This window comes from Rhagoletis pomonella, unplaced genomic scaffold, assembly GCF_013731165.1.
Source record: "Rhagoletis pomonella isolate Grant_MI unplaced genomic scaffold, Rhpom_1.0 Rhpom_scaffold_00005, whole genome shotgun sequence".
NCBI lineage: Eukaryota > Metazoa > Arthropoda > Insecta > Diptera > Tephritidae > Rhagoletis > Rhagoletis pomonella.
The window spans coordinates 50,612,038-50,638,540 of record NW_023458559.1 but is presented as its reverse complement, the minus strand read 5'-3'; the positions used below and the strand labels follow the sequence as shown (position 1 = coordinate 50,638,540).

Below are 26,503 nucleotides of genomic sequence, written 5' to 3'. Positions count from 1 at the left end.
ATTTGAGCAGCAGGGGGCCACAAACGCAAGCATTGCACTTGACTGAGGTGAAGTTGTGGTGTAGTCGTCTCTGGCATACACAGCAGGTGTAGGTTTCTGGCCCTGGGTTTGACTGCCCTGAGCAGAAGAATACGTAGCGAATGTAGCCCTATGGACGAACAACTTCTGAGATACTTCGCCGACCTAAACGGGGTTAGACCGCCGAAACAACAGCCCTTGGTCGGGTAAAACCCGAGTCATTCCGGTACGTAGAACCGGCTGTCGTGGGAACGTGTGTTGATGTTTTGTGGTGCTGTGGGTTTTGTGTTGAGCTGCTCAGGTGGACTTGGGTTAGCCGTGAATGCTGCTCTGTTTGAGCAGCAGGGGGCCACATATGATGTGGTCCACTGCCGATGGGTCCGTAGTTCTGAGCAAACTCTGAGGTGACTTGTCGCAAGCATTGCACTTGACAGAGGTGGAGTTGTTGTGTAGTCGTCTCTGGCATACACAGCAGGTGTAGGGTTCTGGCCCTGGGTTTGACTCGATGCCAGCCCTGAGCAGAAGAATATCTAGCATGGACGAATAACTTCTGAGATACTTCGCCGACCTAAACGGGGTTAGATCGCCGAAACCCGAGTCATTCCAGTACGTATAACCGGCGGTCGTGAGAATGATGCCGAGATAGTATTTTTTACTGTTATCTTGTCTTGGTTTTTATTAAGTAATTTGCTTGCAATTATCGAACTGTATTCTTTTCGTAGTAAGCTTACAGCTATATCTGCGTCGGATTTCGATTTGAACCCCGTTTTATAAAGAGAATTTCTTGAATTTACGGACGTTTACGTTATTTCAAATCGCACATAAGATAAGAGAGAAAGCAAGTTTGTTGAAGAGTTACCAATGAGTTAAAAAAACTTTGGTTTTTTATTAATGAATAGTACAGCAAATTTATTCTTCGTAGCAACCGATAGTTTCAACGATTGGTCTTTTGACCTATCGATAAACTAATAGTGCCCAAGCAATCGATATTATCGATAGGCTATCGATGTTTAGCCAACACTAGAAGGAATAGTGGTGAGCAGAAGAAAAAATAGTAGTTCTTTGTTTCGTCATCGGTTTTTCGCAATTTTTTAATGTTAAACTTGTATATTTGTGCTGAAAAATATCAAATATCGATAGTAAAATATTTAAATAATTATAATTCATTGAATAATTATACGAAAAACATGAACATAGGATGAAAAAAACCATTTTGTAAGTGTACCAATTGGGCTACAGAAAAAGTGGAAAAGGAAGAAAAAAACTTCCATTGCACTTGGAGAAGACAAAAGAAAAGAAGCAGGAAAAAGCATATGAAATAAAACATTGAAATTGAGGTGATCGAATATAATAAATATGTATGCGTATAAGTAGAAATAGTGCTCGAGGAGGGGCTAGTTGTGTAGAAGTAATAAATAACAGGAAGTAAAAAAGTAGAAATCGTATTGGAGCTCTTGTTAAATGTGAAAAATTTTTATGCTGTGACAGCGAAGAAAAAGATTGCTTGCTTGTAAGCATATACATATGTAATAATGAGTTATTACCTCTACATATGCTTGTAAGTGTAGCTGTGATGCTTTAAAATAGCCAGCTGCAGGCCAACGTAAACAACTATCAATTAATTATAGCCTCAAGAACTTCACTCGTATGTTAAAAAGTTTTTGAAGATGTGAAATAAAAACCAAAATATGAAATTGCAGCATATGCATACCTGCATTTGTACATAATATGTATGTCTGTATGTAAGTGCTTATGCGATAAACACTTGATGTTCTGGTGAAAGTGTAAATTAAGTAAAGCGCATATTTAGTTTTTTTTTTGTTTATAAAAAATGCATTTTGTTGATACGCGGTTTTGTACTATTTAGTTACATACAGTCAGCGTCAAAAATATTAATTCCCTGACGTTGTTTTATTTATATTTTCCATTGCAAATTTTTCTTATTTTTTATATAAAAATATAGTTAGTTAAACAGCAAAATTATCATAAAAATTTTCAACTTTTCAATTCCATTTCCTAGAAGGTTTTTGGGTATGCAGTTTTGTAGCCCATTAAATTTTAGGGTAATTATCTAGGTGGGCTTTCAACCCCCAAAATTTGTCTCTAGGATGAACTATATTTTTATAAAAAAAAAGTCGGCATGGAAAATATAAATAAAGAAAATCACCAAAACGTCAGGGTATTCATATTTTTGACGCTGACTGTATATGCCTAGATATAAATCTACATATAAATGTATCTACATATGTACATATATTTCTTTCATTGCATAGATTAAGGGATAGTATCCTATATACGTAGGTATGTATGTACATATGTACATATTAAAAATTAATGCGTAGCATTCATGCTTTGATTCCGAATGGTAGATATCCAATATAACAAATCTCGTTACTGAAAAGGTATTAAGGTCCGTACTTACTAAGTTCCTTCCTACATACATACTTTTAAAACATTTGGTTGAATCAAATTCCTCGTTTAACAATAAAGATAATTCACAATTTACATTTTTGGGGATGTGTTTAGTCTACCAACTAAACTCCCCAAAATTGCCAAATATATGTACTCCAGTCAATGAATTATATGTGCAATATTTCAACTTCAACTAGTTAAATGAAAAACTAATAACAGATCTTTGCTATTTTTTTTTATAATTGTAGTATTTACAAGATAACTTAATTGTACCATTATGTAAATATTTTTATTTATACGTTCCAACCTATAAAAATAAGATATCTTCGTGGTACACGAAAGAAATACTAAGACTGAAAAATCAGCGGAATAATGCGCATAAAAAAATTTAGAGAAACTGGTTCTATCGAAAATAAAAAAAAGTTTGTCCAGCGTAGAAAAGAATTTGAATGCTTATCAAAATTTGTATACGACAAATATATTAATTCGCTAGAGACTAATATTAAAGTTAACCCTAAATCATTTTCGTTCTTTTTTAACTCAAAATGAAAAGTTAATGGCATCCCGAAATCCATGACATTTAGGGACTCCGTCGCTTCCGCAACACAAGAATCTTGTGAACTTTTCGCTCATTTCAGTTTCAGTTTACTGTCACTAAAGAGCAAGTTCTCGAATCGCTTGTAGATTTAGATGTTTCAAAAGGAGCAGGATATGACCTTCTGCCGCCTTTGTTTCTAAGGAATTGTGAAGGCTTTCTTTATCTGCCCCTTACTAAAATTTTCAGTAAATCCCTTGAAAATTGTTAGATAGATAGAAAATGGTTACTTCCTTGACGAGTGGATAACTTCATTTATCTCCTCATTTTATAAGTCGGGCCTACGAAATATAGTTGGAAACTATCGTGCCATTGTAAAACTGTCTATCATTCCAAAGCTGCTGGATAAAATTGTAAACAACCAGCTCTTTGGGGCATTTAATCATTGGCATGGTTTTTACCCGGGCAGATCCACCAATAAAAATCTCGCCATATTCCTAAATTTCGTGGTCAATGCGATGAAGGAGGGTGAACAAGTGGACACTTTGTACACGGACTTTGTGAAAATGGCTTTAGTCTTACCTAAAAGACAGAAAATTGGTGGTAAAAATTGGCAACAACCTCTCTAAACCTATAACAGTCACATCAGGGGCTCCGCAGGGAAGTCATTTGGGCCCCTTGCTTTTTTCAATATTTATAAATGACATCAGCCAAACTTTGAAACTTTGCAGCTGTTTGATGTACGCCGACTATTTGAAACTATACTATCGAGTAAAGAACTTAGACGACTGTGTTAGACTACAGCAAGACATATCATCGCTGATAAATTGGTGTATTTGCAACGGTCTTTCTTTGAACTTCTCAAAGTTCAACATTATTACATTTTCTTGTAAAAATGCCAGTATAAAGTACAATTACACTTTTAAAGACTGTGAGCGCTTTAATCGTCAGAGATTTAGGTGTGTACTAAGACTCGAAACTAAACTTCGATTTTCACAGAAAACATGTAGTCTGTGCGGCTAACTCTAAATTGGGTTTTCACAAACAAAACTCGAAAGGACTTTTTAGATCCACTCACACTTAAAAGTCTTGACACATGCTTGGTGAGATCTATTTTGGAATACGCGTGCATTATTTGGGATTCAGATTTTGTCACTCAATCTGACCGCATAGAAAGAGCTCAGAGGCGATTTAATAAATTTCCCTTCGACACATGTTTTCTTATGAATCTATGCCATCTTACGAACTGAGATGCAGAATTCTGAATTTAAAATACCTTGCTAATAGGAGAAAAATTTGTGGTATTGTTTTCATCAAAGATATATACGATAACAAAATTGATTCCCCAGAACTACTTTTGCTTCTACCTTTTTATGCGCCGGAGAGGTATGTAAGAGAAAAAAACATTTTTTACATACCAATGCGTAAAACGAAATTTGCTAAAAATGAGCACATTCATAGGTGCATTTGTCTATGTTACTCTATTTGTAATTATGTCGATCTTTACTCATGTAGAGAACGTTTTAAAATTGATATTAATGATTATTTTGTTTTCAAATAATTTTCTCATATGTTGTTATCCTGTATCTATAAATATTATGACTAATTTTTGTATAGTTTTCCTGCTTATCTGCGAGGACTGTCCGGTAGATAATTAAACAAATAAATAAAATATTTATATGTGCAAAGAAACAAGTTGTAGGTTATCGAATATTTTAAGTAAAGGTTTAAAGACAATTTTATTTGTGGGTTTTGGTCTTTATTTCTAATGCAAAATTTTATTTGTTGTTGTTGTAGCGACTACAAAATTTTTTTGTAAAATTTTGATTATAGAAGAAGAATATTTGTGAAATTTGCTATATTTAAGTATCAAAACGGTATCATTCTGTTTTGAATAAGTACAAAATCTTCTTGAGGAGTAAATCTTATAAATCCTCAGTGGAATTGAAGCCCATATTTGAAGCTAGATACTCTAAAAGAAGGTCATTCATTCCTTGAATAACGATTTTGTTGTTCGCACGGTGTATATAACAACGTTTCCCCGCTGGAATTTCCAAATATCGTCGGTGGAAATGTCCGAAAAACTTGTGAACTTGGTGCACAAAGAATGTTTCTACTTCTGGATATTAATTTTTCTCAAAGTGAAAGGATTTTATATTTTTCCAAAGCTATACGTTTCTTACTTTAAATGAGAGTTTCTTTCCCAAGGGCAGGTTTACCATGGAAGCCAAATGACTCCAATAGTTATGGTGGGCATCTGGATCAACTACATTGAAATTTTTTTCATCACTAAATATATCGTTTCTCAATTCTTCCTACAAAGTTTGTATTTTTTTTAAATGCTAAAAACGCATTTTCGTGCTATAGAGTGGGCTGTGTGTTCAGCTATTTATTTCTTCAACCTAAGTACCAAATCTGTTTATTTTTTATTAGACACTTTTACTTGTGACAGAGATATTCAAATATATATACATACATAGCTAACCTTTGGATATGTCGTTAGGCCACTGTTGGAGGTTTGTGTAGGGCCGCCAAGCTTATTATTTCCATAGTGCACGGGATTTTTAAGGGAACTCCTGATTATATTCTGCTGTCTGTTTACTTTAGCAGTTATTTAGCTACATTTCATTCCACCGAAATTCATTCCTCTCCTATTTCCGGGCTCTTCTTCAAGTAGTTCAATGCCACGGGATATTATGCGCCATAATGTAACATGAGTAAATAATAAAACGGTTTTGATTATGAAAATAGCTTTTAAATATTTATGTCTTTACCACGTAGGCATTAGTGTAGTTTTCTGGTGAACATTGTTTGATACTTCAGAGGTCGGAAGCTGGATAACTCATTTTGCACTTTTTACTATTGAATATACATATATATTATAATTATAATCGAATATCAACTTAACATATGGAAAATACTAAAGACCTAAGGGTTATTATAATTGCATACAACAAAAAGTTGTACCTTTTCTCATAGAGCGAAAATGAGAAAAAACATGTTGCACATATAATTCTTTGGCTGAGGTACAGTCAGTCGAAAAAATTTAGGTACCGCGAATTTTTTACAATACGGGCAACTATTTTTTAAATATTTTATTTTTCGCTGATTTTTCATAAAAATATGGTTAATTCTACACCAAAAACCCCAATAATCAGAGTTTCAAACCTTGTGCAAAATTAAATAAAATTCCGCAAAATTTCTTTCAAATATTGCCCTTTTTATTTACGCTATCTAGAAAAAAGTTGAGTACATTAGGCCATTCAATTTTAGTATAATAAAGTGCAAATATGAGGAAGCTAGGACTTACCATTGATTTTTGCTAAATTTGTTTCTTGAAGGTGTCGAACATTTTTTCCATATAAAAAAATTATCGAACATTATTTTATATGGAGAAAATGAGCGACAACTTTTACAAAAAAATTGCTAAAAATCAATGGTAAGTCCTAGCTACCTCAAAGTAGCACTTTGTTGTACCAAAATTGAATGGGCTAAAAAACTGCGTACTCAACTTTGTTCTAAATAGTGCAAATAAAAAGTGCAATATTTGAATGAAATTTTGCGGAATTTTCTTTAATTTTGCACAAGGTTTGGAACTCTGATTTGGGGGTTTTGTCTTAGAATTAACTAAAATTTTATAAAAAAATAGCGAAAAATAAAATATTTAAAAAGTAGTTGACGGTATTGTAAAATATTCGCTGTACCTAAACTTTATTGACTGACTGTATGTGTCCATATGGTTTTTTGTATAGGTACCAACTACCTATAGCGTTTTTCCACAAAATTAAAATTTTAAATTAATTCTCTTTATTATTAAACGTGCGAAAATACGAACTCATGTAAAAGATTTTTCAATTTTCCATAGTATACGTTGACTTTAGTCGAATTTCTCTTCCCTGAAGTATCCGCAAGTTATTTTTCGATCCGGGTTTGAATACATTATACAAAAAATGAATTATAATTATTGAAAATTCAACTCTTTTGATATTTGTCTAACATTTTTTTATATTTTCTCTTCTGTTATCAGCTTCATCGAGTTGTGCTGGTGTGTTGTTATAGCACACAATACCGTCATACTAACCAATAATAGGAAGACAACAGTCATACACATATACAACGTCTATTAAGTAGTTGATTTTGTGAAGCAGACCACAGCGCGACACAGCAGCTGCCATAGCAGACTTACTCCGTTGTTTGTAGAATGTTGGAGCTCTGCTGAGTGGAAAACTAAAACACAACAAAAGTTCTCTATCGCAACCATCTTCAGGCAGGTAGAGCTCCAAAGACGTTTAAGCAGAGAGGTTAGCAATCACGTCTCAACAGCAGCAGTAGCAGCAACTGCAAAAGCTTGCGGACCAGAGCGCCTGAACGAGAGCGTTTTCGCGCGACGAGAGTGTTTTGTTGACGTGTGTGTAAGTAAAGAGACTCAAAATTGATAGAAATAACAAGAAGGCTGCTGCAACTGGTGCCTCTTCCGAGGACCAGCCGCCGCGCAAAAAAGGACGACGTTCAGCAGGAGGATCAACAGCAGCAGCCGCAGCGGGAGCTTCAATAACGACGACCGGAATCGCCGCAGCAGCAGCAGGAGCACCTAGCAGCAATTGTCTCAGTACGAGTGTGTCTATTGACGCAGAAACAGCGTCGACTTCACGAGCGGCACAACAGCAGCGATTAAATCAAAATCAAAATACCCGTGAGAAGCAAAATAGAGGTGAACCAAAAAATAGTAATTGCGTAAATACTGAAACAATTGAGAATACACAAGAAAATACAACAAGAAACTCACCAATTAGCAGTGATAGTGTTGTGGACGCCGTCAGTGGCGCTGTCGTTGATCGTAACATTGAAGTATTTGAACAAAGTACTAATTCCAATAGTGGTAACGAAACAACGAAAATGCAAAACTCGGCTTTGAATCCCTCATCATCGAGCGCGTCCTCGTCGGGTTCGGGTACGGGTACGGGTACGGGTTCCGCGTCCGTATCGGCTTCCGGTGCCGCTCCGGTTGGCAATTCATCATCAGCTAATTCGGCAGCTGATGGTGGTGGTGGTGGTAGTAGTACTCTGGGACCTGCTGGCGGCGATCCGCTGGTCAATGTGTCCAATTCGGCAAATTCATCGACTTCAACGTCAAATGGACACGACACAAAACATAATGGCTTTTCGGACAACAATGAAAGTGGCACCTTAGATGCACAAAACAATCATGATCAATCGATCGTGGCCGTCGCCAATCACAATTTTCACTTGGACAAAACTAATCAAGAGATTATTCGGTTGATTGGTCAATACTTGCAAGACATTGGTTTAGACAAATCGGTAAAAACCTTAATGACCGAATCGGGTTGCTATTTGGAGCATCCAGCTGCCTCGAAGTTTCGGGAGCATGTCTTGTCGGGCGAGTGGGGAAAGGCAGATGCCGATTTGAAGGTGAGTGAACGAAGCGAAGTTGTTATGGGCAAAGTTCTTAGCACGTACATATATATAGGCATGTGCAAACATTCACATTTGCACAGTAGTGGTGCGTTCCCTTTCTCGTAATTTTTTAGAATATTACGTTACACAAAAACACAAATGCAAATTTTATTGTGACGAAATATTTGATAAAACTTAAAATCAGTACATTGTAATTTTAATATCAAGTCATTTATTGTAATAATATTCATAAATACAACAATGATGTCTTCTCTACGTACCTACGTACCAGTTAGTTGCGCTATCATCTAGCACTAGTAGAGACAACGTACAACGCACTCTAACATACTCCCCCCTCTTTCTATTTCCACCCTGCTCAAGTATTAACGTTTGCATGGTCTTTTTAAACAAGTAGTACCTACATACATATCTATATATACATTTGATACAGGCACATATACTGCAAGCACGCATCAATACGTATGTGCATGCGGCTAGTAGCTGCCAGCTATGTAGGTACATTGTTCGCATGCTCTCCTTTTGTGTTGTTGTTTACATTCCACTAAAGCAGCCAAAACAAAACTAAATAAAGCTAAAACCAAATATCATGTCATTGAATTTGTTAAGCATTTCTACCAATGAGAGTAAATCGATGGACAGCTCTTGCTGGAGAGCAATAGACTTCTACTTCAACAAATTTTCGTTTCGATTTGCTCTGTAAAAGCTTTTGGCGATGCGCGCGCTCACTACATCATGACTGGCTGACTTTGTGTCTTTATACATACATATGTATATGTATTCTTACAAAAATGGAAAATTAAAGTAAACCAAAACCAAAGCAAACTGTAGCAAAACAAAGCAATCGAATAAAAGATGCACAAAGAACCCACACTCGCATGCCAACAAAAATAAATCGCTTACACATATTCGGCCTCCAATGCAGTATGTATAGTGACTGATTCACCCAATCCATCCGATTTTGTCAGGTGTTGAAGAATGAAAGATTTGAATTTTATTTAAGTGATTCCATTCCTTTTCGTTTCTTTTAACAGCACATTTGATTGGGAATCATATGAATTTTGATTTGAGTATTCAGTGGTGCGCTCTCTCAGAGGAAATCTATTTTTCCAATGCAATTATACATATGTGTTTATGTATGTACATTAAATGTGCATTCCCGTGTAAACAATGTCTCGCCTTAGAGCAGCTGACTTCTTGACTTGCTGCATTTAATTTTACGTACATATATGTATATTTATATATTTTTTGCATTTCTATTTCGTCTAGAAGTTAGCCCAGCTTGCCTGTCTACGCATGACAAACTTCTTGATGATACGTTTGTGTTATTCCAGTGGAGTGGAAGTGTTAGTGGATGAGGGGCGGGTGTTAAATGCGCAGTAGAAATGCCTATGTCTATTGAAACAAAGAAACAGCACAAGCGATTGTACTTTTACATACATGCATACTCATTCAAATCAAAAGTACCCATAATAGCAGCTGATTACCATACATATCGGGTCAATGTGCCCATATTTAGCTTTGTTATACTATTAAATTGTTGTAGGAGAAGTGAGAGTAGCTAGTGTGTAAAGCGAGTAAAGACATCGCTGCACACTAAAATAAAAATTGGAGTTTGTGTATGTTGTTTTTGTTGTTGCGCATTTACATTCATGTAGCTATTAAGATATACATATAATGCTTTAACAAGGTATATTCAACAAGGTAGAAACGATAATAACAGTTGACTATATATACAAAAAATATAAAAAATTTAAAACAAGGCGAATTCATTTACACAGTGAGCGTCAAAAATAAGTATACCCGACGTTTCGACGATTTTATTTATTTATAAAAACCACAAGAATCGATTTTTTATTTTTTTTTTTTCATACAGAAGTCGCGAAAATGCATAAAGTGTAGGTTTCATGTCGCTAAAAATTACCCTTGATTTTTGAGATATTCTTTTGTCGCAGGTGCTGCGCATTTTCTTCAACACAACTGTATTCGTTTCAGCGGTCCAAAGCCATATAATAAGCATAGTTAGTCCTATCCGATAAAAACAAAAACTTGAAAATCATCGATTTCAGGTCAGAAATAATGTGAAATATTGCCGAAAGATCAACAATACGTCTACAAATCTGGCCAGCAGTGACGTTCTGACAATCGCTTCGCTAAATTTTCGTCGCGAAAATGCTCTAAATAAAAATCCGATGGGCCTAAATGTACACAACATGAAAAAGTAACATGAAGCATGGTTAAAACATTACATTGTAATATTTTTATCATGACTTTTCAATTGGAACATCAAAATTATTGTTAGTTTTTACTCCTTATGTATATTCGGATTTGCTTTATTGAAAACCACTTTTACAGATCTTTTTTTTGTTTTAATTTTTGTTACTGTGGTAAAGTATACTACTGCTACTGACATTGTTATCGACAAGAAACCACTAAGCAGATGTTGTGATGCGGCTATAAAAACTTCAGATGATTTGTAGTAGTCAAGTTCAGACCAGTTCATGACATACATTTAAAGTTCGAATAAGAGTTGATTCAGTCAGCAAGCATTGCGTGTACTAGGGCTGATGATACCCGGGTAGTATATACATATATGTATGTCGGTAACCCTGGTAATGCGACATAAAGCTTCTTATTTAACCTTTTTCTAATATTTTAAATGCAATATTAATTATTGCCAGACACTTCTCGCCGGCAGTAACTTATGCTAGACGCTCCAAAGTTTGCAAAAAGTTCGAAACTTACTTACATAAGCACAACTGTGCATATACACTTGAAGGGTGTTCGGGGGATGCTTGACCCACCGGATGGGTCTGGCTGATTACCGAAAGTTTGCAAGTTTTTATAATAATAAAACTGAAAGACGTGGATGTGTTACAACTTCTTCAAAAGTCACGTAAAGAGTCCGGCTTACAGGGTCAGGAATACAGCGTACATTTCTAATAAGAATTCCTATATTCATTTTGAAAAACTCACGTAAACTACTAAGGAACACAAAATGCGTTTAAATTTTCCTTTCCCACATTTTTTCGGGTGCCCGGATACCCGGGTAGCTCATTACCCGAGTCAAATCATCAGCTCTAGTGTGTACATACTTTTTTCCTCAGCGAATTTATTGACGATATTGCTTTTGATTATTATTTGTTATTCTTTTATTTATTACTTTTTATTTATACATTGCTCAATTTTAAAAGCTTTGTTCTCATTTTTTCCCTTTGTGTATTATTTTTAAGCTCTTTTCGGCATCTTAAGCAAGTTTCTCTATTTAAGTATATATATATATATATTTACATTATTACAAGGTTACATACATGCATATCGTCGTTTAAAGTACAAAACCGCGTATCGTCATTCTGCATAACCGCGTAACTGACATTTGCTGCCAAAAATTGGATTTGCTCACACAAGCTTTTGGCTCAATCCTTATCCATTCGTCCTGAAATATACTGCGATTGCTTAATAAATAAGAGAACCATTTTGAAATATGAGTGTTCTTACTCTCTAATAAATAATTTATGCAGCCTCACATACGCGGTTTTGCATTAGTTCTGTTCACTATGCAAATGCCAGTAAGAATTAGCCAGTAACAAAATTCAGAGAATAAGGTACCTACTCTCCCAAAGAGAGAAACTTATGTACTAAGTTTTGCGCGAACAGGAATTAGCAAACATTTGCAAGCTTCACTGCCAGCTGTCGTCCACGGTTGCATTTCGAGCATAATAAATTTTTTAAATTATTTCAGGTAGAAACCAAAACAGGACCTATACCTATATTTCCTCTTATTCTGACTTTCTTCAACATACGCTTCAATTTCTTTGTGGAAGTCACTGTCGGATTTCCTATATCGACAGTGGTGCCGAGTGCGTTCCGATTACGAATACAGCTTTTTCAGCCGAGTACCTTTCAAATGTTTGGAATTAATTATATTAATTGAATAAACAAATATTTACCTACTTCTTTCATTAGTAAATCGCAACAAGATTGTTCATTTTTAATTTAACGAACTTGTTGATTCAAATTAATGTTGACAAAAATGCAACCGTGTGCCACCATCCTGCTTGCAAATTCTTACTGGCAAAAATTTTCCCAGCACGAATTTGCAACTTCCCCTCCAAATGAAATGTCAAAATTGTGCTCTCTCCTTGCAAGTTTTACTGGGTTTTTGGCTAAACGAACACGATTTGGTAACAATTGGTACCAACTTGTACAAGTTTTTTGCATAGCGAACACTCTTATTAGTTGTGTTTTTTTACAAATTATGCAGTAACTTGCCAGCAACTCTCCAGTAACTTAATTTCTAAAAATTCGCTCTCATAGAAAAAATTTACAAAAAAGTACGTGAACGCTTTTCCAGTAATAATTTGCAAGTTTCATGAACAGCTGATTAATTGGTTGTTTATTCGCAGCATATTCCTAATAAAACAATATATTTTATATTTAAATATGTTTATTTTGTGAATTTCCACAATAAAAAGTCACAAACAGTTTCCTTATTAGTTTAAATTTCATCCGGCAACATGCGATCAGCTGTTTTTCGTACTGGCAAATTCTTACAAGTAAAAATTTATCCAGTAAAATCCAGTAAAAACTTGCAACTTCAGCTGTCATTTTTCGCTCTCTCAATTTCCCCTACTTTGCAAGTTTTTGCGTACGAAAACGCCAAAACATGAAAATTCGTAAAAACTTTTACTGGATTTTACTGGAAATGAGTAAAAAAACGCAACTATTATCTTGATATGCGGTTTTGCATTTTGTTGATACGCGGTTTTGTACTTTAAACGACGATATGTATTTCTATACATACGAAAAATATGTACTATGTATGTGTTATGATGCACTTTTTTATGTTTATAGCGTTAACTCATGCAGAACCTATACATTTTAGTGTTTTGAAAATTTTAGGTTTTGATTTGATTTTTCTTTTATTTTACGCAATAAATATTGTGGTGTGCTTACAAACATGTTGTTTGCTTGCTGCTGACCGTATTTTCATTAGTTGCGTTCGATAACAAAATTAGCCAACACCAGCCAACAATCAAAATCAAGAGAGTAAGCGAAAATTCTCTCCCAAATAGGTGAAAAAGCAAAAAAGTAAACGAACAGGAAATTAGCCATTACTTGCAAAAACCGGAAGAAGAAGACACACCAGCTGATTTGTTTATGTTTTATTTGTAAACAAACTGAAATTCATGTTGCCTCCATAGAAGAAAAAAGGAAAGTGAACGTTTAATGTTCGCCAGGAACATTTCTAGAAGTAAAAACTAGTTGGCGCTATCATAAAGTCACATAGCAGGCAGCCAAAAAGCATATAAATACCAAAACTCGGAAGATGCAATTTTGTTTGTTTACAAAAATTGCAACCATATGTTTTGTGATCATATGTTTTCGTGTTGGATAATTTTTGCTAACTAAAATTTTGCCAGTACAAAATGAACGTTATCGAACGCCATCCAGTAAAAATTTGGAAAAACTATTACACATTTTTGACTTGTCGAACGCACCTATTATTGTAGAAGCATTACTAGCCACTTTTTTTGGCTAAAAACATATAACGCTAAACTTAGTTATGTATTTCCGTGAAGTTAATTAAGCTGTCCACAGCCTTGCACTAAACTACCGTATTTTGTGATAGTACATACGCAATCACGTCGCTGCCAGTGGAAACTGACACAAAATTCATCGCGTTTGAACTAGTTATCTGTTGTTCCTTCTAAGCACGCATCGCTAGTGGTCAGCATTACACAGTCACGAAATGAATAGCATTGAATGAAGTATACATATGTATGTACATACATTTGATTCTTTGCAGGGTCATAGTACATGCGTATGTACATACATATATCGTCGACTGGGTAAAATATTGTCGTAAGCACCATTTTGAGGATTTTTAGTTCTAGACGCAGTTATATATTTTGAAATAAGGTCTTTCGATTGGTGTTATCAGTTTTTAGATATCTCCTCTAGTTTTCGAGATATTGACTACAATTTTTTCGATAATTTAGTAAAAATTTAGTTAGTGATGCAGTCATATTAAACTAATCAATATTTTAGAAATGGTGTTCTCCATTTTTGTATATCTCCTTTAGTTTCCGAGATATTGATATTAATTTAGTAGAAATTTTGATCACATTTTGTCGTATTTCATACAAAGTGGCTGCCAAATTGTGGACAAATGGCGCTTACGACAAAATTTTACTAAACTCAAAACTAATTAACAATAAACGTTAAAAATTAAATAATTTAAGAGTTTTGTGAACTAGTAACATTTTCAGAGACTTTGGAGAAAATCTATCTTCGCGAACCTACCACAACCACAACCTACCGAAATTAACATACGACAATCCTTTACCCAGGCGACGATATGTATTTGTAAGCATTTGTAAGTACACGTTTCAATTACCGTCATTTCATTTCAATTGAAAACAGCAGTTGACATGTTTCGTGTTTGTTCTACCATTTCATGCATGGCATAGGGCATCTTTTAATTATTTTTTAAAAACAATTACAGTCTAAATTTTTCCGCAGCTGTTAATTATTCAAAAAAATAAATAAATAAAATCGCATATAAATGTGTAACAAAAGGAAATATAATGATTTGGAGTCATAACCTTGAAAGATTTGTCGGGATTGCGCTCTCAATATGGTATTGCTTCTTTGCTCATTCACCTTTCTTTCTCGCTTTAGTACCGTCAGACCCATTCTTATAAGAAATCAATTAAATATTTAATTAATGTATGTACATGCACACATTTATACATACAGGGGTGGAAGGAATAATAGAAACTTTTTATTTTGACCAGTTTTGGCTATATTTATTTTATTTATGCGATATTTAATATTGTTTATAAAAGTCTAACGTATTTATAACAAGCACCATATAAATCCACATTTCAAAATAAGTCAAAAGTTATAAATATTCATCAAATTTTACCAGATCACCCAAAAATTTCAAACTTTTTTTATTCAGAATTCTTAGAAAAAGTTTGGGTATGCCTATAAAATTTTAGTAGGTTAAAGTGCAAATTTTAAAACGCTAAAAAATCGCGCTGGTTTTTATTTATTTTTTTCTGACGCTGCTAGGCGTTTTCTACCATATAAAAATAAAATTTGAGTACTATCGAGCATACTTTATGTGGAAGAAAATGCACAACACCGTCAGCCAAGAAAAATTATTCAAAATCAACGCGATAGAAATAGCGTCTTGAAATTTGCACTTTAACCTACTAAAATTGAATGGGCACGAGTCGATATATTTGGTAAACCAGTATTTATGGTCCGATTTCGTTCATATTTAGAAAGCCTGCTTTAAAAATATATATTTTTACTATTAACTTATTGTAATTTTTGAACAGAGTTTAAAATGTGGATTTATATGGTGCTTGTTACATAATGAGCTGGACTTAAAAAAAAACTAGCAGACACATTTTGGCCCAACATTTTCACTAACAGTTCACGTTCGTGATTTTAAGTAACTAAAATAGCCCCAAATTTCTCTAAGAGTATGGGATTGATTTCATATATCTCCATACCATGTTCGAGTACTTTACCATGAACACTTCCAGAGATATGCAGTGTGAAAAATTCGGTTTATATTGGAGGTGAAAATTTGTTGCACTTTTTTGTAGTTTTCTACAAATTGTTAAACTTGGGTTTATAGATAGAGGTGCCATGCCCCTTTGTCCAATAGCCCCAATTTTTTTCCATGACCATGTGATTGATTTCATATATTTCCAAACCAAGTTTCAGTACTATACCACGAACGCTTCCAGAGATATGCAGTGTGAAAAATTCGGTTTATATTGGAGGTGCAAATTTGTTGCACTTTTTTGTAGTTTTCTACAAATTGTTAAACTTGGGTTTATATGGGGTTTGTCTGCGAATGAACTACACTTTAATTGAAAATTCTTAAAAACAAATAAATCTTTAATAGTGGCAAACAATTTCACTTTGAAATGGCGTGCTATAGATATGATCGCTTTCTACATTTAAGGACCACCCTTATGGACATACATACTTTGTTGTGTTTATAATTTTTGTTTTTCCGTTCCCTCCTAAGCTTTTGAGGTATTTATACAAACATATGTATGTACATCAGTGAAATCACTATACACAAACTATCACTACTACGTTATCAGTAAAACTTTATAATGCTAGATAATCGTAGGTTTGAATGCCTGTGTTTATTCCTCATTTTAGAGTGTTAATGGCGAATCGACGAGCCCACTAAATTGAAAAAGATGTATAAAATATTAAGGAGTTAAGTGGAAAAAATATCGCCAAAACCTAACCTTGAATTATACATACGGCATCGGTCATATCTATAGCACGCCATTTCAAATTGAAATTGTTTGCGCCTATTAATGATTTATTTGTTATTAAGAATTTTCAATTAAAATGTAGTTCATTCTCAGACAAATACCATATAAACCCAAGTTTAACAATTTGTGGAAAACTACAAATAAGTGCAACAAATGTTCACCTAAATTTCAAACTTTTTTCTCGGAAGTGTTAGACATTTTTTGAGTACACAGTTTTTTAGTCTGATAATGTGCAAATTTCAAGTGGCTACAAATTACCGTTCCTTTTTTAGAATTTTTTTTGTCCCATTGACTTCCATATAACGAATAAACTCAATTTATTTGTATATGGAAGAAATCCGCAACAATTTGGCGAAAAAATTCTAAAAAATCAACGGTAACTTTTAGCCACTTGAAATTTGCACCTTATCAGACTAAAATTGATTGGGCTATAAAACTGTGCATTCAAAAAAATTCTAACACTTCGGAGAAAAAAGTTTGAAATTGGGGTGAAAATTTGTTGCACTTTTTTGTAGTTTTCTACAAATTGTTAAACTTGGGTTTATTTGGGTTTTATTAGAGAAAGATCTATATTTTAATTGAAAATTATTAAAAATAAATAAACATAAGTGGCACACAATATCACTTTGAAATGGCATGCTATAGATATGAACGATACTGTACATATCGTTACCTTCATTCACAAAGGCCCTAACCAACAAATTTTTTATTTTACGGGAGAAGCAAAAACCATTATAAAAAGAGAATCAAAAATAGGTAGTGCTTTTTAAAAAGTGGTATGTAACTCCGTCATTTTTGGTACTAACACTTTCCCTATCTCCCAAGTCAACAGGGATGACAACGACAATCTTTGAGAAAAAATCCAGGATCGAGCTAGGCAACAAAGCGACCTGGAATAAGACAATCTTAGAGAACATATTCAGGGCTCACACCCAAAGATGGTTCACAGATGGCTCAAAAACCGACGAAGGGATAGGAGCAGGAATATTTGGCCCTAGGGCTAATATCTCCATCACCCTGGGAAACTACCCCAGTATATTTCCAGCGGAGGTTTACGCTATAAGTGTTTGTGCGGAAATGATTCTGCAGAGACAAGCAAGACTGCAGCATATAGTTATCTGCAGCGACAGTCAGCCAGCATCAAAAGCCATATCGTCATGTGATATTAAATCGCGAGTGGCACGATTAAACACCCTGTGGCAAAACAGCACACTACTACTGGTGGGGGTCCCGGGCCACAAAGGCATACAGGGCAACGAGGAGGCTGACAGACTCGCTAGAGAAGCAGCAGCCACTCAACACATAGGACAAGAACCCTTCCTTGCAGTTGGTCCTCCCTTTATCAGGGAAGCGTTAAGAGTAGAAGAACGACATCCAGGTAGAATACAATGGAATAAAACGTCTGGACTAAGTCAGGCGAAAGAACTTCTAGGAAATTATAATCCCAGAAGATCCAGAGAACTAATTACACTCAACAAGACTAATTTGAGATTTATTACAGAATAGGCAAACACACCTGGAAAAGTTGTGACCGGAGGCTTCAGACATTCACTCTCTACAGCCCTCGAAACTGCTTGGTTTCATCACAGCACTAGGACTGGATGGGGTGTTTTGATGAGCTCAGAGGGCACAATAGATCTAAGGTCGCAGTGCACATCCTCTAACACATTTATCTATCTATCTACTAACACTTTAAAATTTTTATTGAAGGTGCATTTTAATACATCTACCAAAATCTGTGAAAAAAGTGTGTTAGGGCTTTTGGGAATTAGGGTGACAATAGGTTCTTTCCCTAACAATCCGGACCGGATCCGGTAATTAGAGAATAAGCGAAAAGTTTGCCCTTAAAAATGGAATCCAGAAGTACGGGAACGCAAAAAACCACATTTCGTGCCCAGAACTTGAGAAGCAGTTAATTCGCGTTGTTTTTGTTTTTGTCACTTAAATGCAAACTCTTGGAAATTGAATTTTTGTTTCACAAATTTGATTTTAAGAATATTAAGATTGAAATTACATTCACTATTCCCTAAAAGCACCAAGTAAATGCAGGCAACATGTAAACACAAAACAGCTGATATGCACTTTGACGCTTTATCAATTTTTACCCGGAGAAAAAGTCCGTGTTGTTTCGGGCAGGAAGAAGAAGACACTTACGATCCAACAAGTTCCAATTTTCGCTCTCTATTACCCATTTTGTTGAGTACGGGAATGATTTCTGGGTTATTTTGAACACCCTCGGGATCCCGCGTTGCGTACGGGAAAGAACCTAATAGTTGCGATCCCGTACGAGTCCGGACTAGTCAGAATCAGTCAGATTTTACTGGAAATCGATCCCGTACTCGGTTCTCTGACTATTGAGAGGACAAAAAAGAGAGTAAATACGGCTCTCTCTCTGCCAGAAGTTACCAGTTTTAGTCCGAGAATTTTTTGCTGGTAAATTCTGGTAAATGTGTCAAACGATCAGCTGTAGTGTGTTTGGCAACCAAATTGTAAACAAAAGAAAAGTGCACTCTGCTAATTCATGTTGCAAAGTATTTAATTACTTGTTTAAGTGGATTCTAATGGATTTGAAAGTATTTTTGGTTATTTACATGTGTGAGCTGAGTGTGTTTACATACAAAATAAGCACAAATTTACAACCAAAATTTGGAGGTTATGTTGAAGTTGACAGAAGTTACCATTTTTTACTAGAACGCGATCCCGTACTTTTCAATGTTACTCTCGCTCTGAGCGAATTTTTATTTTTTGACAGTTTTACTAGTCCGAGTCCGAGGAATACGGGATTGCACCTAATATGTACATATAGTGGCGAGCAAAACTGTAACATGGTGTAACGCTTTTTATTTCCGCCACCGCTATCTTTCCAAGTTCTAACGACTGTCATACTTTTGTTGTATATTCTTATTGGTACACCCATACCCCCTCTCTCATAACGATTTGAAGTCAATCCAACAACAATAATAAAACCAGCAGACAGAAATGTAAATTAAGGCAAATCGTGTCCCGTTTCTGCCTTAACCTCGTATCTGCAATAGAAGTATTTTAGAGAGTGTAAGACAAAATGCTTAATTTCTTCCCCTAAGATACAATAAACGCATTTTTTACTTAATATTTCTGGTTCCACTACTTGTTGGAAGGCAGATGTATTGTAATTTATTCAAAAAGGGGTCACCAGTAGATAGTATGTTTAATCAGGAAGCATAAATGTAAATAATTGATTTACTGCGGAAAGCCGCGACCGCAAGAAAAGTGGAAAAAATTGTAGAGTTTGCTACATGAAAATGTTAAGACAGATAAAAAAAAATAGCCTTTAGTGCTACTAAGGGCAAAGGAAGTTTATCAAAAAATATTACGGTCCGATATCTTGCGAACTTAGTAGCAAGTAGCGCTGCAGCCCCTATTACAGAAGCGCTTTAAGATATTAAAATTTAATGTACGGGCGTGGTCCCAGAAGTACCCGACCTAACAAAGAAAACACAAAAATTTTGGGAAAAAGTATATTTATTTTTCAACATAATCTGCTTTCAGCTCTATACACTTTTTCCAGCCATGCTAACTAAGTTCGATACCTCTTTTATAATAAGAACTGTCTTGCTCCTCAAAATAGCCATTAACTGCCGACATCATTGCTTCATCGTTAGAAAATCTTTGACCACGGAGCCATTTTTTGAAGCTGGGGAACAGAAAATAGTCCGAGGGGGCTAAATCTGGCGAATAGGGTGCATGAGGTAGCAATTTAAACATTAATTCATTAATTCGCTAAACACTCAATTGAAACCTTTTCACGACACTGTTTTTGGTCGAGTGTGAGCAAATGCGGCAGCCATCTTGGACACAGTTTTCTCATTTCCAAATCTTCAGATAATATGCTATGTACCGTACTTTTTGAAATGCCCCCTATATCTGCTAGCTCGCGCACTTTCAGTCGACGATCATCCATTACCGCTTTGTTGATTTTCTTCACCATTTCTGGAGTCGTCACCTCATTTGGTCGACCACTGCGATGCTCGTCTTGGCAGCTCCTACGGCCTCGTTTAAACTCTGCTACCCAATATTTTACTGTTGTAAACGAAGGGGCAGACCCGCCCAAAAGTAGAATCTATTTCAGCTTTATATTGGATGGCCTGAGGCCTTTCAAATAAAAGTATTGTATCACATAACGATGACCAATTTTCGCCATTTTCACAAATTCACTGAAAACGTTCACTATTGACGGCTGCCAAGCATATACTAAACAACGTGGCGTCTTCAAACTTGCAACATATGCTTTATAGATTGTGTATGTACTTTATAACACAGAGATTTTTATCAAACAACTACCGCCATCTTTTGATTAGGCCGGGTACTTTTGGGACCACCCCCGTAACTCAGTAGACAGCGAGGCGAATAATTGCCAAATTGAGCGCAAAGGCAGCATAAAAGAAGAAAAAACCATTTTGATGTGCGAGAGTGGTAGCATTTTGCTGCATCGCTTGAAAACCGGACCGTTGCCTATTGGAATATGTTAGGCCCTACAGAATGCAATAATAAAAAACACATTTTTAAGATTTAATTGAAGGTTATTTGGTCTGACAAGACTAAATTAATCGCTTTCAATCAGATGGCCGGACATGGTATTGGATCAAAACCCCAATAATTAAGCCTAAGCGCATCATGTGAAACAAACTGTGAATTACAGTGGTCGGTCAATAATAGTTTGGGGTTGTATTTCAAAAATGTACATGTTCGCAAAGACTGGATACAAAAGCAAAAATTTGCTAATTTGAAATGACCTCCACAATCCGCGGACATGGATCCCATCGAGAATTTGCGAAATCAACTAAATGTGCAGCTTTTTAAGTATCCAAGTCCGTCCAATGGAGTACATGAGCTTTGAATGCAAACCAATTACATATACAGATGCGTGCAACTAAATTAGCAACGAAATTCAAAACGATATTGCTTGCAAATTATGTTTATTTATTTATTTTTAATAATTTTCATTTAAAATATATTTCAATCTATTTCAGAAACCACAATAACAAAAGTTGCAAAGCTTGCACAAATTGCAAAAAAATTAATCAAACTTCAAAAAATTGTCATCAAAATTTTAAAATTTTTAATTAGGATATTTAGAAAATTTTCGGGTATGCAGTTTTGTAGCCCATTCAATTTTAGAATTTTTTTTGTGGTGGGTGTTGCGCATTTTCTTCCATATAACACATGATCAAAATACTTTTTTACATGGAAAAAAACCCGCAACACCCTCGACAAAAAAAATTCTAAAAAATCAACGGTAATTTTTTGCGACTTGAAACTTGCACTTTATATATAAAATATAAAGATAAATAAATAAATAAATAATTTGCAAGCAATATCGTTTTGAATTTCGTTGCTAATTAGTTGCACGCATCTGTATATGTGAGGCTATACCTCCAGAATTTTTACAGAGATACACATTAGGTATGCCAAATTGCAAACAGGAACTAAAAAACGTAAAAGTATACTGAACATTGTTTTAATAATTTTTTTTTGCCGTGAAAATTGTCAAAAAGTTATTAAAAATATATGAGTGCAAAACTGTAACATTTGCCTTAATTTACATTTTTGTCTGCTGGTTTTATTATACTTGTTGGATTGACTTCAAATCGTTATGAGAGAGGAAGTACTGGTGTGCCAATAAGAATATGCAACAGAAGTATGAAAGTCGTTAGAACTTGGAAAGATAGCGGCGGCTGAAATAAAAAGTGTTACACCATGTTACAGTTTTGCTCGTCACTGTATGTAAGAAATACATATATCTCTTAGACGGAATACAGTGAAAAATATCCTAACTGAAACAAACATGAATTCCGCGCAGTGAGTTAAAAAAAATTTATAACGAACTTATTTTCTACATTAATTACGGATTATACATATATACGTTGGTGGTCAAATATTAGGGACACTACTTCTTTACAAGTTTGGACGATTTATTTTTTCTTTATTTTAATTTAATGTTTTTTCTTTTAAATAGTTTATTTCACAACGAAAGGCTTGAATTCGAAGATTCAAACCTTGTACAAGTTTTATAAAAATTCGACAAATAAAAAAAATTACCATCAAAATTCCAAAATTTGTAAGCAGAAGTTCTAGAAAAATTAATTATATGACCATCACTGTGTACATATTTATTTATTATTATTATATTTGTCCAAAGACAGTCACTCTTGCTGCATTCCACAAGGCTTTTGCGTAATTTTTATCCTGTTACAACAACATTGCCGATTTTAAATTGATGAAAACCTCTAATCTTCCTAATTTCGAATTATAATTTATTGTTTGCCCATATTTTTTTCTCTACAGGAGCTTGAACCACTCATTGACAATGGCAAGCCGTCGACTATCATCGAAATGAAATTTTTATTATTAGAGCAAAAGTACTTGGAATTTTTGGACGATGGTTGTCCATTGGATGCCTTACATGTGTTGCGCAATGAGCTAACACCGCTACAGCACAACACGTCTCGCGTCCATCAACTTTCCTCATATATGATGTGTTCGAATAATCACGATCTCTATCAACGCGCCAAATGGGAAGGCAAAGGTATATTATCACGTGCTGTGGTCATGGACCGACTGCAAGCATTCCTACCACCATCGGTTATGATGCCACCACGCCGTTTACGCCACCTACTACAACAAGCAGTTGAATTGCAATCGAAACATTGCGATTTCCACGATATGGCCTTTAAAACAAATCTACAGAGTGTATCATTGCTCAGTGATCACACCTGCGATACCGATGGCTTTCCCATGCAGACCATACAGGTACTCACTGATCACTGCGATGAAGTTTGGTATTGTAAATTCTCGCCAGATGGCTTGAAACTTGCTACTGGCAGCAAAGATTCCACAGTCATTATATGGGATGTAGATCCATATAAGTTGACATTAAAGCATCGTCGCATACTCGAAGGTCAATCGAATATAAGTGTGGCTTTTGTTAGCTGGAGTCCCGATTCGAAACTCTTATTAGTGGGTGGACCCGATGATACACCCGAAATTTGTATATGGAATGTAGAAGATGGCAAGCTGGTATTAAAGATGTCTCAATCGGTGGATGACAGTCTATCGTGTGGTGCTTTCAATCGCGATGGTACACGCTTCGTTTGCGGCGGTCAAAAGGGACAATTCTATTTGTGCGACCTGAGTGGAACGATTCTCAATACGTGGGAAGGTGTGCGCATCAATAGCGTGGCCTACCGCGCAGACAATAAGACTATAATAGCATCCGATAGTCATTATCGTATCAGAGGGTTAGTAGTAGTGTACACTTTTCAGCATTGAGTGGTGCATGTATCTTTGTCGTATTTAAATATTGTAAAAGAAACCAAATTTAAAAAATGATTAAGCTTCGTTCGAATTTTTCTTCAAGTAATGTTAATTAGTTTGTCTCCCTTCTTTTTACAGCTATAATTTTGAAGATCCGGGTACAGATTTCGACATACTCAAAGAACCGCACCCGATCATGACTTTTACCGTGAACTCCGCAGATCGTTTGGCACTGCTCAATATTTCCAGCCAAGGCTTGCATCTATGGGATTTGGAGGACAAGTGCCTGGTACGTCGGTTTCAAGGAATTCGTCAGAGCAAATTTGCCATACACTCATGCTTTGGTGGTGTAAATGAGAGTTTTGTGGCGAGCGGTAGTGAGGATAAATTGGTATGTATTTGGCATATACGACGTGAAGAGCCATTGGGCAAGCTGGCTGGTCACACAAAAACAGTAAATTGTGTTTCCTGGAATCCTGTGTATCCGTCCCTTTTGGCATCGGCCAGTGATGATGCCACAGTACGCATTTGGGGCCCAAAATCACACAGTGCCAATGCAACACCCGAGAGTGATGACTGTTCATCTTGTTCATCATCATCGTCGTGGAACATGACATCGTAATTCAACACACACAAATGCACATATACACGTCATAACAGCGATAACCAATAGAGGAGCACACCGTTGTTGTCGCCATAACCAAGTAGATAAACACAAAAAAACTACAATACCAATATTACAATAGTACCAACAATTACAATCGACAAACAACAACAAAAATATGCTGTAGAGCTGAATGGAAGGCAAAGAAAATATTTGTTAAGGAGCTAAAAGAAACAGCAACAGCAAGCATAAAGTATTCATGTACAGGACAGTGTTGTAATAAATACCAACAACGCTATACACTTTTCGAAATCAAGTTCGAAAGTGTAATTCGACGAAAGAAGCAGCAGTTTTTGTGGGATTAGAATGTAAGCGTGCAAACACAGCAGCAATAAAATAGTCCAATTTTCTTTTTAAATCTTAACTATCTACATACATGTAAAGGCCACAAAAAAAACATGAACATAGAGATACAAATATGTTAAATGAAACCAACAATAATTATTAACGGAGAAATATAAAGAATCACGCCACAACAATAAATTAGTTTGAAAAATAAAGCAAAAAATACAAAAAAATATGATTAATTGATGAAAAAATAAACGGCTGGATACAGAAACAAACATTAAGAAAAAATTAATTATAGCAATTAAAACGAAGGTTTATATGTAACGTATAAGATAAGCGTTAATTATAGTAACAACATTAATAATTGAGCACTGCAGTGGGAGAAAAGGGGCTTTGCAGTGGCGCGCATATACTGGGACATGTAGTCTAAAAGTGTTTTAAAAAATGTTATGTTTTGAAGAAGAAAACCAAACTACTATATATAATAGATCGTCATTTGTGTGCTAATGATAAATTAAGTGACTGCTTGTAATATACTTCACATTTGCATACGCACGAAAAAAAAAAAATATTTCCGGCAGGTTCTGCAATTCACTTGCGTGTGAATTTTAACAAAACTCATCTTGAATTCAACATTTAGGATTCTGCGTCTCACTTTCCGAGTTTATTTCTACTTTCTTTCGGAATCCAGAACCTGCCTTAAAAACTGAATTTGTGAATTGCAGAATTTGCCTGATTACTTTTTTTATTGAATAAAATCAAAAAATGTTTTAAAACAAGAAAAACACCAACACTCCACATGCAATACAAAGCCTTGTTTCGATTTTTAATGCAAATTTTATTTTTAACTGATTTCTATATTTGTTATTTTTTTATTACTTTCGAATTTGAATACTTTTTAACTCAAAACACGGCATACAAAAATAGTGTCGGCGAATAAATATTTAAAAATACCAATTTAGGTAGTACAGTTACCTTAGCTCACATGCTAGATTATAACAATGCTACTGATGTGCCGTTTTTTAAATAATTGTAAATAATATCTCGTTTTATTTTTTTACTGATGCAGAAAACAGAAACAGATTTTTTAAACAAGAGTGTAACCAATTTGTCAAGAAATTCACTCACGAAATATGTATAATCCTTACTTTTGTGCGCCACGCATTCGACTGTGCTATTTCCCCTTTTTTAGTTTTTTAATCAATAATTATAGCATTAGTAATGATCTTAAGCCAATACATACATATGTATGTACATATATATATATGTATGAAAATTTAATAAGCGTATACAAAAACTAAATACATACACGCATCAGAGAATAATAATGGCAAATAGTTATACAGATAGAATCCATATAAACATACATATAAGCAAGAAAAGCACACAGCCGTTGTTGAAAAAATATACCAAGCTTAGATAACCAACAGCTTAAGTATGTATTAAATGATTAGATACGATTTCCTGCACCCAAGCGAACATATTATATAAAATCATAGTAAATAAATCAAAAAGGACTAGCAAACCCTAAATACATTCATA

The 26,503-nt window shown here is 35.0% G+C and overlaps 1 protein-coding gene across 3 annotated transcripts; it reads left to right on the top strand.

Moving 5' to 3' along the window:
• Nucleotides 1-967: 967 nt before the first annotated feature.
• LOC118739152 (WD repeat-containing protein 26 homolog) lies at nucleotides 968-26,503 on the top strand. 3 transcript variants are annotated; one of them, XM_036470330.1, is made up of 4 exons: nucleotides 968-1,053; nucleotides 6,993-8,395; nucleotides 23,041-23,993; nucleotides 24,148-26,503. In XM_036470330.1, exons 2-4 carry the CDS (start codon nucleotides 7,862-7,864, stop codon nucleotides 24,629-24,631), a joined length of 1,971 nt encoding a protein of 656 aa, XP_036326223.1. In that variant the 5' UTR covers nucleotides 968-1,053; nucleotides 6,993-7,861; the 3' UTR covers nucleotides 24,632-26,503. The 3 variants fall into 3 exon arrangements, with proteins under 3 accessions (XP_036326223.1, XP_036326221.1, XP_036326222.1); XM_036470328.1 differs by having other exon boundaries at nucleotides 1,018-1,233; XM_036470329.1 differs by having other exon boundaries at nucleotides 1,018-1,355.